This window comes from Trichomycterus rosablanca, chromosome 5 (assembly GCF_030014385.1).
Source record: "Trichomycterus rosablanca isolate fTriRos1 chromosome 5, fTriRos1.hap1, whole genome shotgun sequence".
Taxonomy (NCBI): Eukaryota; Metazoa; Chordata; class Actinopteri; order Siluriformes; family Trichomycteridae; genus Trichomycterus; species Trichomycterus rosablanca.
The window spans coordinates 39,082,928-39,096,533 of NC_085992.1; the positions used below are offsets into that span (position 1 = coordinate 39,082,928).

Consider the following 13,606-nt stretch of genomic DNA (forward strand, 5'->3'; position numbering starts at 1 on the left):
AGTCTTTAGGCTAGAGTCAGAGTCAAGTTATGAGTCTTTAGGCTAGAGTCAGAGTCAAGTCACAAGTCTTTAGACTAGAGTCCAAGTCAAGTCACAAGTCTTTAGGCTAGAGTCAGAGTCAAGTCACAAGTCTTTAGACTAGAGTCGGTCAAATCACACGTCTTTAGGCTAGAGTCCGAGTCAAGTCACAAGTCTTTAGGCTAGAGTCAGAGTCAAGTCACAAGTCTTTAGACTAGAGTCGGTCAAGTCACAAGTCTTTAGGCTAGAGTCCGAGTCAAGTCACAAGTCTTTAGGCTAGAGTCCGAGTCAAGTTATGAGTCTTTAGGCTAGAGTCCGAGTCAAGTCACAAGTCTTTAGACTAGAGTCCAAGTCAAGTCACAATTCTTTAGGCTAGAGTCAGAGTCAAGTCACAAGTCAATATAATATACACAAATCATATATTGGAAATGTAGTGTAGAAATAAACAAATAATATGTAACTTCAGATAAAAAACAGCAACAGATTAGCGACTGTATTTTGCTGTTGTACGTAGTGCCTTTACTTTCATTGTGCAAATGAATGTAATTTCTGTAACAAGAAGGTACCAGTTAAAAGTTTAAACTGATACGTTTTGTTTTCATTTCATTCATTGTTTTCATTCACCCCAGTTGTTCCTGTGAAGTGCACTATGTAGGGTATTCCACCATTTTAAGTGAGATTCCAATCCAAAGGTAACGAAAATGTTCAAATGAAGTGAACTTGTCACACGTAACTAATGTTAACACATGCTGACGCTAGGGACTCTTGTTGTTTACGAGTCCGAATCTCCCTGTGTCTGCGTGGGTTTCCTCCGGGTGCTCCGGTTTCCTCCCCACAGTCAAAAAAAACATGCAAGTGAGGTAAATTGGAGAAACTAAATTGTCCATGACTGTGTGCGATATAACCCTGTGAACTGATGAATCTTGTGTAATGAGTAACTACCGTTCCTGTCATGAATGTAACCAAAGTGTAAAACATGACGTTAAAGTCCTAATAAACAAACAAACAAACAAACGAGTCCGAATCGAGTCTGAAGTTGCTGTGTGTGACTTACATGCGACTCTGGTCATCTCTGGTAGAACTTAAAAAATGAGTGAAACCAGAACAAATAACCCTCAAGCCTTGCCATTATAATGTTGCCATTACTTCTCACAACACTTACAAGACATTTTCGCACCAAAAATAACAAGTGTTTTAGGTTTAATTTGTCCTATTCTTTCTGCAAACTGTCTTAACCTTTCGAGACCCTGCAGTAACAAATTGGGACATTACTACTGGGAACAACAGGTGTAAGTTAAGCAGAATGAGGTATATGGCATAACAAAGCCTATATGTAGACATGTTTGTCTGCCATTTAGTGGTAGCAAAAGTACTAGAAAATAAATAAGGTAAAAATAAGGATGAAAAATGCATCAAAAATCAAAGCACAGATCTTAAAAGGTGTGCAGCAGTACGGGGTTGTCGCTGTTATGATTTTATGTTTTTAAATTCTCCACACATTCTCTATTGAGGACAGGACTGGACTGCAGACAGGCAAGCTGGTGTTTAGCTTAGGCTTGCACCCTTGTCATTTACGCACTGAAATTCCTATATTTCTTAAATTGTTCATTGATATGCACTGTAGAGGGACAAATATGGCAGGTGCTCCTGTGTCCACTATTAAACCCTTGCAGCTCATTCAAAATGCAGCTGCCCGTCTGGTTTTTAACCAACCTAAACACTGCCACATCACCCCACTACTGTGTTCTCTTCACTGGCTTCCTGTAGCTGCACACATTCAGTTTAAAACACTGATGCTCACCTTCAAAGCCAAAAATGGACTAGCCCCAAGCTACCTTCGAGGTCTAATCAAACCCCGCTCGGTATCACGCAACCTCCGAGCCACTAGTCTTGCCCGACTTGATCCTCTACCCAGGACTCAAGGAAGACAAGCATCAAGGCTCTTCTCTGTACTGGCACCCATGTGGTGGAACGAGCTTCCTCTGTCTGTCAGAACTTCTGAGTCTCTTGCTGTCTTTAAAAAATGATTTAAAACATTCATCACCTCTTTACTAAGCACTTAAGCTGACTTGTACTTACTTACTCACTTACTTCCTAACGCTCTTATTCTAACACTCTTATTTCTAGCAAACAAACAAAAAAAACCCCACCTTTGGTTCTAACAGGGTTTCAGCAGATATGTGTTATTGGACTGTTGTCTATTTAATGTTTACTATGGAAGCACTTCTGTAAGTCACTCTGGATAAGAGCGTCTGCTAAATGCCGAAAATGTAAATGTAAATATGCTAATCCCTTACACTCTTTAATTGAGGAACATTGTTTTTAAACATTAAAGCAAAGATGGATATGGTACTTTCAGGACTTTTATGTCCAGACAATAGTGAAAACATGATAATAGCTGATACTTGATACAGTTATAATGCCTGATATTACGTTCAGAGCAGGAATAAGAGTATTTAGTATTCGGTATGATAGGTTCATGACATGCTACATCAGTGTCATGACAAAGGGTTCGAAGAATGTGTTAAGAAAAAGTTAATAAATCCCTAATAAAACTTTTAACTGGTTCATTATTATATTAAATTCTAACTATTCAAAATTCTAAACATTTTTATATTGCAATATAATATTATATTGTATTACAATACAATAAATCTAATTTTGACTAGATTATTGTACTGTACATATGTCAAACCAAAACATCTATGATGTTTATTAAAGTACTCAGCCAGAATTACTGTTATAATAAGCCGATATCTAAAAAAAATTGCAGCTATCTGGTCTGTATCAATTTAGAGAGAAAGAGAGGGAGGGAGAGATTAGTCACACAGAACATAATAACACAATAACTTAATTTAATAAGAAGATGTGACTGGCATCATGACAAGCCAGGCTTATGCTTATCATGCACAGATGTCGCTGACAGTAAATAAACACCATGTGCTAGGACACTAAATCTCCATATTCATGCTGGTTTCCAGTGCCAGCCAGGTCAGTGATTTAGAGAATCGAATTGCTGTGTAGAAAATGTAAAACTAAATAGATGTTGGTTTAGGTGATCCATTGCAAGTTCTCTGCAAAATCAGTCAGCAAAATTCTGAATATGACAAAACATGACTGAGAGGATAATGTACCCACAGTGCATGGTTATTTATCATTTGATTAAAAATCAGTTTCCAACACAGTGATCTTGTCTTTATTGATGAAATAACCTTTTCACCACTTTTATCAAATTTTTTCTACCACTTTTTTGTTCTACAGTAAATTAAGAGTGTGCCATTATATGTGACCACACGATGGAGACACTGATTTGTTATATTAAGGGCAACCTGAGTAATCAAAGAAAACCCAAATGGGCATGATGGTAACATGCAAAACTTTTCAGAGCTAGGATTAAAACGAGGTTCCATGTTGCTTTGTTGCATCTATTCCAACAGCTACTCCAATAGTTAGTCTTTTAAGTTTGATATATTTTGTTAATAAACTAATTATAAACTGGGGCAGCACGGTGGCTTGGTGGGTAGCACTGTCGCCTCACAGCAAGAAGGTCCTGGGTTCAATCCCCAGGCGGGGCGGTCCGGGTCCTTTCTGTGTGGAGTTTGCATGTTCTCTTTGCATGTCTGCGTGGGTTTCCTCCGGGAGCTCCGGTTTCCTCCCACAGTCCAAAAACATGCAGTCAGATTAATTGGAGACACTTAATTGCCCTATAGGTAAATGTGTGTGTGTGTGTGTGTGTGTCTGCCCTGCGATGGACTGGTGCCCCGTTCAGGGTGTTACTGTGTGCCTTGTGCCCATGGAAAAGCTGGCCTAGGCTCCAGCACAACCCCGCCCCCCTTCCCGACCCTAATTGGATAAGCAGTTGAGAAAGTGAATGAGTGAGTGAGAGTAATTTTAAACTGATTTATGTTTAATCGTGGTCTGGTATGCAAGTTACTAATTACTAAAAATAATAACAATAATAATAATAATAATGACCATCATTATCATCAACAGAATGCAATTTGAGTTAAATTACATCAAATGTGCCCCCCTTCCTGACGTAACTATCTTTTTTCCTGGCTTGGTACCGGAACTGAGAGCGCACTGACAAATGCGCCTCTTAATGGCTTGCCTGTTAAGGCCATGCTCCCCTCCCCCAGGTCTGTGCAGATGCCCGACCAGCCAATAACACCACTGAGGTTTGAATACCGGATTCCTGGCTCTCAGTGATACAGGCTTTATCACTGCGCCAGCCGAGGGTTATAAATAAATGAATAATAATCAAAACATTTTTGTAGCATTTTTATGTGTCCATTTAACATTACTCATATATAAATATATTTTTCTACTGCTTTACTTTTTTTTTTCTACAAATTTTACTAATCAGAAAATTTGTTTAAATGATTAATTTATTTAATTTAATTTTATTCTAATAACTGGACCTGAGATTGAAATAAACTATTACGGTAAAACGGAGGGGTAAATGTGTACTGGTAGTAAAAAGTGTGTCTGAAAGGATGCATGACATCATGCTGGATGATGTAACACTCTGGGGAGTGTGTTTCTGGCTGATGAACTGTTAAAGAGCTGTGATCTCTCTCTCTCTCTCTCTCTCTCTCTCTCTCTCTCGCTCTCTCTCTCTCTCAGGATCCTGTGCTGCTACATCCGAGTGCAGATCTGAAAGTGTTCCCTAGAGTACCAGGCCACAGGCTTTCCAACTGCAGCTTCAGGAGACCGGGGTGATAGTCCCTCAGTGCAGATGGCATGTCAGCTGTCTACTACATCTGCCTTCCTACATAAATCATATAAACAAGGCTAATTCTTGCTCTCTGGGTTTCTGGGATTCCTGGCAGTAATCACCTAATCAGAAAAGCCCAACAGTCTCTGTAGTATAGAATCAAGTGAGTGCTGAGGTTGCTATCAATTCAATAAATCTCATAACAAACTAATTACACCTTACAAAGAAGAAAAAGAATAAGAAGAACATTTATTGTCATTATACTTGCAATGAAATTTGTAAGTATAATGACAATACAACAAAACTTACTGTGACACTCTCCAAAAAAGATAAAAGTAAAAAAGTATTTACATAACATCTGAATATTTACAAAGGATGAACCAGTACAACTGAAGCATGGATTGCAAAAATAAATAAAATAAATTCTGGGTATGTGTGTATAAAGTGACTGTGTGCAGATAAGGATATTTACATGGGTGAAAACAGTACAGGACACTGTAAAGTCTGTAAAGCCACTGTAAGAATTGCAAGAAACATTACAAGTAAGTGTGTGTGTGTGTGAGTGTTTGTGTGCAAAATGCAAAGAGAGCTTGATGTGCCGGGTAACAGTCTGTAAGAGATGCCAGTCTAATTTTCTATATGATTTATGCATGAGTGAGTGAAGTGGTTGTACGTAGATGTGCAAAAATATGCAGTGTTAAAAAGTTCACACATTTGTCTTGGATTGTTAGTTCATGTGTTTCCAAATTCTGTTATCTCCTATTTGTGTTAGGGTGCCTGCGACGTCTGGTGAACGTAACACCAGTTCCCAGCGTTGCAGGCGTTACAGAACAAAGAACAGCATGGCCTCAAATAGGAGGCCAGCTGATTAGGGCGAATGACCTGCAGCTGCGAGCTCCCTATTTAAGGGGGCGTTGCTAGACTGCAGGTGTCGCACCTTTTGTCTTTGTTTGGTGGGTTATGCTGCACTGCACCAGCCTGTACCTTTATCAGGGCCAGTTCGGTTACCCCCGGCGCTAAAAGGGCGCAAGGGTGTGTAGATCGCAAGGTCGAGGTATTGAGGTTTTTATTTCTTTTTATAGGGAAAGACGGTGCGATCGGTGCAGCCCGCGAGCTGCGGTTTGTTTTTAGCGTTGCTAGGCGCCCGGCTAACGTGAGTAGCATCGGGCTTATGCTAGACGCTTCGCTGCAACTACCTCAGCCCCTTAAGGCATTAAGCGGATTCTGGTTTCAGCTGTGCCAGTTTGGCTCAGCGGTTTGAACGCCGTGTTAGCATCGGCACAACTCCGGTTCGAATCCGCGCCTCACCTCTTTTCTCTCTTTTAGTTAGATCGGCTCCTTCCCAGAGCGTTGTTGGTGACACAGCCGATTATTTACGCTTTAAAAGGCGTTTACCTTATTCTGCGCGATTTCTTCGGACAGTGTCTGAGGTTTCGCTTTCCTTAAACGCTCCTTATAAGGCGTAGGCGCAGCGTCACTCTCAGCTACGGGATAGCGAGGTGAGATACGCATTCGCTTTGCGAGTGAGCGACCAGGGTTCGCGCCTCGCATAGGTAGATTGTTTCTTTTGTGTTTTGTACTGTTCTTTTTCTCTTTTTCAGTTGCCAGCAAGCCAGCGGCTCCGTTCGGGCTTTCCCGAATTGTTTTCTGTTTTGCCAGTTTCCGTTTTTTATTTTCATTATTATCATTTGTCTTGTAAAAATTATTATTTATTGTAAATAAATATAATTTTTCTCTGCATCTTTGGGTCCTAACGCCTCTCTTTATAACAGAAAGGTGCGACCATAGATGGACCCAGCAGAGACTCCTCCCATGGTTGACGTCCTTCGTCACCAGGGGGTCGCACTGGGGAGACACGAACTGGCGCTGTCAGAGCTGACACAGCGGGTGACTGAAATCGCCCAGCTGTTGCCGACTCTGGCAGTCGGTTCGGGTAGCCTCAGCCACTCTCCCGCTCCCCCAGCACCTCCTGTAGGAGGCGAAACCTCCATTCCGCCCCCCGAGCGTTTTTCAGGGGAGGCGAAGAAATGTCGAGGCTTCCTCCTACAATGCTCCCTCACATTCGAGCTACAGCTGTCCCGCTTCCCTTCTGAGCGCTCCAAGGTTGCGTTTATTATATCTCTACTTACCGGCAAAGCCTTGGAGTGGGCTACTGCCCTGTGGGAACAGAACGCTCCGGAGTGTTCTTCAGAGTCCTCTTTTAAGGAGGCTCTGAGGGACACTTTCTTTCATCCCACAGGGGGAAGGGAGGCGGGCCCGCGCTTGCTCGAGCTGTCCCAAGGGGGGCGCTCAGTCGCCGACTACGTCATCGAGTTTCGCACTCTGGCGGCTGAGTGCGGTTGGGACGAGGGGGCATTAGTTGCCATTTTTCACCGTGGTCTAGGAGAGAGAATTAAAGATGAGTTGGCCACTCGAGAACTTCCCACTTCTCTTAAGGCCTTCTATCTCCTAGCTACCTCAATTGATACCAGACTCCGACAACGTTCCCGGGAGCGAGGGTCTCACCCGCCCTTTTGTCGGCCTCAAGGCCAGCCCCGGCCCGCGTCGCGAGATCAGGACCCAGAACCCATGCAACTGGGATCGACTCGGGGGGGCGCCCCATTACCATCCGACTCCGCCTCGAGGGCCCGACCTCGGTTGAAACGAGTAGGCCGCTCCCGTGGCAGGGAGTCGAGGGCGAGCTGTTCCATCATCCCTGAGCAGGGTCTTTTTCTCAGGGCGTCGTTGCGTTGGGATTCTGGGAATACTGATCTCAAAGTCTGTGTCGATTCAGGCGCGGTGGAGAATTTCATAGATCGCCATCTGGTACATGGGTTGGGGATTGAGCTTCAACCCTTACGAGTTCCCATTGTGGTTCATGCCGTGGACGACCGGGCGGTGGCCGGGAGTCCAATCACGCATCAAACGCCTCCTCTCACGATGCGTTTGGGGAGTCATGAGGAGAGGATCACATTCTTAGTGACCCAGGTTCCCCAACTCCAAGTGGTTTTGGGACACTCGTGGTTGAGGAAGCACAATCCCCAAATTGATTGGCAAACCGGGTCAATCTATGCATGGGGAACACGGTGCCAAGATGCATGTCTGCTGCCAGTGAGCATGTCATCGGCGCCATCATCGCTTGAGGCGATGACCCCTGACTTGGCCCGGGTGCCCCCCGTGTACCATGACCTGCAGGAGGTATTTAGCAAGTCCCGGGCGCGGGACTTGCCCCCACACAGACCTTTCGATTGTGCGATCAACTTGCTTTCTGGCACTTCTCCTCCTAGGGGGCGCCTCTTCTCCCTGTCGGGACCGGAGAGGATCGCCATGGAGGAGTATGTAAAGGAGGCACTCGATCAGGGGTTCATCCGACCATCGTCCTCCCCAGCTGGGGCAGGATTCTTCTTTGTGGGAAAGAAGGATGGAACCTTGCGCCCCTGCATCGATTATCGAGGTCTGAACGCAATAACGGTTAAGGATCGTTATCCGCTGCCGCTGATGGCCACGGCTTTCGAAGCCCTTCAGCGGGCTTCAATTTTTACGAAGCTTGACTTACGCAGCGCGTATAATTTGATCCGTATCCGGCGAGGGGATGAATGGAAGACTGCATTCATTACGCCCACGGGACACTATGAGTACCTAGTGATGCCCTTTGGGTTAATGAATGCCCCCGCGGTCTTCCAACGCTTTATCAATGAGGCTTTGCGGGAAGCCCTTGATAGATACGTCTATGTTTACCTAGACGATATCCTAATATTTAGCCGGTCCATCGAAGAACATGTGAGGCATGTTCGCCGGGTTCTCCAGCTTCTGCTCGACCATCATTTGTTCGTCAAGCTGGAGAAGTCCATTTTCCATACCCCATCAGTTTCCTTTTTGGGGTTTATAATTTCACAAGGTGCCCTGCGAATGGATCCGGCAAAAATCAAATCTGTGGAGGACTGGCCAACTCCAAGTTCCGTACGCCATGTGCAAAGATTTCTGGGCTTTGCAAACTTTTTTAGGCGATTCATTCGGAACTTCAGTACGGTCGCCGCTCCTTTGACGGCTCTCACAGGTAAGGGTCCGTTTAAATGGACGGTGCAGGCCCAGCAAGCCTTCAATAGGCTTAAGTCTCTCTTAACAACTGCTCCTGTATTGCAGTTGCCCGACCCAGAGGAACCTTTCATAGTGGAAGTGGATGCCTCTGACGTCGGGGTTGGGGCGGTATTGTCCCAGAGAGTGGGTCCAGAAAAGAAGCTCCACCCATGTGCTTTCTTTTCACACCGTCTAACTCCTGCCGAGCGTAACTACCCGGTAGGAGATAAGGAGCTTTTGGCCATTAAGCTAGCGCTTGATGAGTGGCGACATTGGCTCGAGGGGGCAAAACATCCCTTCCTTGTTTGGACAGACCACAAAAATCTGTCGTTTATCCAACAAGCGAAGCGGATGAATTCCCGTCAGGCTCGGTGGTCACTTTTTTTTGGTCGGTTTTGTTTCACCCTGTCTTATAGACCAGGGTCGAAAAACGTTAAGCCCGATGCTTTGTCCAGGCAGTGGGAGCCGACCAGACCTGAGACTGAGCCTGACCCTATCATCCCCCTGAGTCAAATTGCTGCCCCAGTAACGTGGGGCATATTTAAGACGATTCGGGACGCTCAAGCGGTTGAGCCCGACCCAGGTGGAGGTCCACCTGACCGGCTGTTTGTACCATCAACAGTCCGTCGTCAGGTGTTTGAATGGGCTCACGCGTCCTCATTTGCGGCTCACCCAGGAGTCTCTAAGACCCTGGTGTTCTTGCGCCGAAGGTTTTGGTGGCCGGGGATGGAGAGTCAGGTCAAGGACTTTGTTCGAACCTGCGCTGTCTGTGCAACCAACAAAAGCACAAGAGAGCGTCCTCGTGGGCTCCTCCATCCATTACCAGTACCCTCAAGACCGTGGTCACACCTGGCGCTGGATTTTGTCACAGGATTGCCAAAATCCAGGGGATTCACGGTGGTACTGGTGATTGTGGACCGGTTCACTAAATCTTGCCTTTTCGTTCCGATGCCCAAGCTCCCGTCCGCCATGGCTACCGCACAGGCTGTTCTGCAACATGTGGTGAGAGCACATGGGGTCCCGTCCGACATTGTGTCGGATCGGGGTCCGCAGTTCATTAGCCAGTGCTGGCGAGCCTTTTGCCAACTTCTTGGCGCGACGGCTAGCTTATCCTCGGGATATCATCCTGAGTCCAACGGGCAATCGGAACGGGTCATTCAAGATCTGGGCAAGATGCTTCGGTGCCTGACTGCAGGTAATCCAGCCACTTGGGCGGATAAGTTGTTGTGGGCTGAATTTGCCCACAATACCCTGCACCACGCCGCATTGGGTATGTCACCATTTGAGGCACAGTTTGGCTATCCCCCTCCGCTGTTTCCTGATCAGGAACAAGAGGTTGCGGTGCCGACTGTGCAGCAACATATCCGTCGCTGCCGCGCTGCCTGGCGGAAGGCAAGACAGGCCCTCTTGGCATCTCAGCGCTCCATGAAGCGCAATGCTGACCGTAGGCGGCAGCCGGCTCTAACGTTCCGGCCGGGCCAACGTGTCCTCTTATCGACGAGGGATCTCCCCGTCAAAGGTACCACTCACAAGCTGGCACCGAGGTACATTGGTCCGTTCAAGGTAGTTAGACGGATAAACCCGGTGACATATAGGTTGGAGCTGCCTCCCAGGATGAAGGCGCATCCAACCTTCCATGTCTCCCAACTTCGCCCGTTCGCGAGCGGGGGAGCTTTACCCCCCCCACAACCTCCCGCCCCTCGTATCATCCAGGGTGCCCCTGCATTTACGGTTCGCCGCCTCCTGGATAGCAGGAGAGTGCAGGGCAGCACCCAATACCTGGTGGATTGGGAAGGTTACGGCCCCGAGGAACGTTCATGGGTACCGGCTCGACGCATCCTGGACCCTGAACTAATCCGTGAGTACCGAAGGAACCGGTCTGCGTGTCTTGGGACCTCGGGAGCTGTCCATAGAGGGGGGGGGTCCTGTTAGGGTGCCTGCGACGTCTGGTGAACGTAACACCAGTTCCCAGCGTTGCAGGCGTTACAGAACAAAGAACAGCATGGCCTCAAATAGGAGGCCAGCTGATTAGGGCGAATGACCTGCAGCTGCGAGCTCCCTATTTAAGGGGGCGTTGCTAGACTGCAGGTGTCGCACCTTTTGTCTTTGTTTGGTGGGTTATGCTGCACTGCACCAGCCTGTACCTTTATCAGGGCCAGTTCGGTTACCCCCGGCGCTAAAAGGGCGCAAGGGTGTGTAGATCGCAAGGTCGAGGTATTGAGGTTTTTATTTCTCTTTATAGGGAAAGACGGTGCGATCGGTGCAGCCCGCGAGCTGCGGTTTGTTTTTAGCGTTGCTAGGCGCCCGGCTAACGTGAGTAGCATCGGGCTTATGCTAGACGCTTCGCTGCAACTACCTCAGCCCCTTAAGGCATTAAGCGGATTCTGGTTTCAGCTGTGCCAGTTTGGCTCAGCGGTTTGAACGCCGTGTTAGCATCGGCACAACTCCGGTTCGAATCCGCGCCTCACCTCTTTTCTCTCTTTTAGTTAGATCGGCTCCTTCCCAGAGCGTTGTTGGTGACACAGCCGATTATTTACGCTTTAAAAGGCGTTTACCTTATTCTGCGCGATTTCTTCGGACAGTGTCTGAGGTTTCGCTTTCCTTAAACGCTCCTTATAAGGCGTAGGCGCAGCGTCACTCTCAGCTACGGGATAGCGAGGTGAGATACGCATTCGCTTTGCGAGTGAGCGACCAGGGTTCGCGCCTCGCATAGGTAGATTGTTTCTTTTGTGTTTTGTACTGTTCTTTTTCTCTTTTTCAGTTGCCAGCAAGCCAGCGGCTCCGTTCGGGCTTTCCCGAATTGTTTTCTGTTTTGCCAGTTTCCGTTTTTTATTTTCATTATTATCATTTGTCTTGTAAAAATTATTATTTATTGTAAATAAATATAATTTTTCTCTGCATCTTTGGGTCCTAACGCCTCTCTTTATAACAATTTGGGGGGTTAAGGGCCTTGCTCATGGGTCCAACAGTAGCAACTTGGCAGTGGTGGGACTTGAACCAGCAACCTTCTGATTATTAGTACAGTACCTTAACCACTGAGCTACCACTAAGTTAATATTAATTATAGTGATAATATTATCGCTTACATCTGTTGAATGTAACAGCACAACAGCACGTAGACCAGCTCAACTCAGATGAGAGTAATAAAGTAGATTTTTTTTGTTTTTATTGGTGCTTTGATCTGGAGGAAGGGAGATTTCTAGATGGAGAAAGAGCTAGCCAGCTCAAGTTGTGAATAATTAATTTTATGCTTTGCATTGGTTTCAAGCAAGCTTCACTCTGCGTGTGTGTGTGTGTGTGTACGTGTACATGTGTACATACAGTATGTGTGTGTTATAACACTACTGCTGGTTTATATGCTGATTTTTCTCATTCTATCATAAACATTCTCCTGCTGATGAAAACAGTGATTTTGTTTAAATCACTTTACAGCATTTTAGTGGGAAACAAACCCTGCTTTCAGATCTATACGCATACATAAAGCCTATGGATGTTAGCTTATGCTTCTAGAAACAAACCAACATACCAAGTGGTATCCTTTACTAAACCTTAAACACAGCAGTGGAACCATTAAACATAACGTGATGAATTTCATATATTATGTATTTGGTTTTACATACATAATTTGGTATTGGACATTGCTATATTATATTGGTATTAGTAATACATCAGTCATTCATACTACATAATCACTCATATTGCAGGAATAAGTTATGCTTTCTGTTGATATGAATAAGAATATTATAACAGGCTTACTTTGCTTTGGCCTCCGCATCTTCAGATTCTTTACTGGACACATCTTCCAGACCTCCAATAAGGTGCTTGTATGATCTAAATAAGAATAAGAGCAAATTTTAACATACAGCTGTTTTCACAAAGGTCTTCTACTGTTTCATACACACAGAGTATATGTATAAGGAAAACATAAATACACCATTTAGAAGTACACTGGGATTATGTCGGTCATACCCAAACAATTAACCATTTAAATCTGTAGAAAACACTGAGAGTACATATTGTTTAGTATCTTTATAGTGAAATTATTAGTGTAATTACATTTAAAAACAGGAAGGTTATAATTTCAAATAAACAAACTAGTTTTTAAACAATTACCACAGTGTTTCATTTACTTGATTCAGGTTTAACATCATTTAATCTGTTATCTTACAGTCATCTTGATATTATAAGCTTCGAGCAATCAAGCTACCCCACAGTTTAAATGTTTTATTTTTGAAGCATTAATGGCAAGTGACATGAAGACAAGCAAAACAATCCATTTAAATTATGAGTTTCTTAATTTTATGCAAATTAGGTATAGTGTGGTACACCAAGGAATCCCATTAACTGGTTCTGGAAAGTCCAACAAAAAAAATCATATGATGAAGATGAATGAATAAAATCTACTAAACTCTCTTAACATAAATGTGCAGAAACAATTGAATGCCTGGGGTTTCTGTCTTGCTGTATTTTAATCTCCAGTAATGTCCAATTGCCCGATTGCGTCATGCTTCCTCTCCACCAATGCCGATCCCTGCTCTGATCGAGGAGAACAAAGCTAACCCACGCCCCCTCCGACACGTGGGCAGCATGCCGTATGCATCTTATCCCCTACACTTTGATGAGTGCAGTGCAGCTCAGCGTTGTGTACAGAGAGACACACCCTGAGAGCACTCTTTTCTCATCTCTGTGCAGGTGCCATCAATCAGCCAGCAGCAACCCCATCCGGCTTAGTCCCGCCCATATCTGAACAACAGGCCAATCGTTGTTCATGTGGCCGCTCAGCCTTAGCCGGCAGGCAGAGCTGACATTCGATAC

The 13,606-nt window shown here is 45.3% G+C and overlaps 1 protein-coding gene and 2 long non-coding RNA genes across 4 annotated transcripts in view; 2 read left to right on the forward strand and 1 right to left on the reverse strand.

Annotated features, from left to right (window-relative positions):
• The window catches only part of prkg1a (protein kinase cGMP-dependent 1a), a 137,641-nt gene that overhangs the window by 11,855 nt on the left and 112,180 nt on the right, over positions 1 to 13,606 (reverse strand). For both annotated transcript variants that reach the window (XM_062996155.1, XM_062996154.1), the window contains exon 9: positions 12,548 to 12,622. In XM_062996155.1, coding sequence (XP_062852225.1) covers positions 12,548 to 12,622 — 75 coding nt within the window. The remainder of the gene's footprint in view (positions 1 to 12,547; positions 12,623 to 13,606) is intronic.
• Positions 6,120 to 6,475, forward strand: LOC134315146 (uncharacterized). The gene is made up of 2 exons (XR_010012470.1): positions 6,120 to 6,234; positions 6,337 to 6,475. It is a non-coding gene; the product is annotated as an uncharacterized LOC134315146 (long non-coding RNA).
• On the forward strand, positions 11,336 to 11,691 carry LOC134315147 (uncharacterized). The gene is made up of 2 exons (XR_010012471.1): positions 11,336 to 11,450; positions 11,553 to 11,691. It is a non-coding gene; the product is annotated as an uncharacterized LOC134315147 (long non-coding RNA).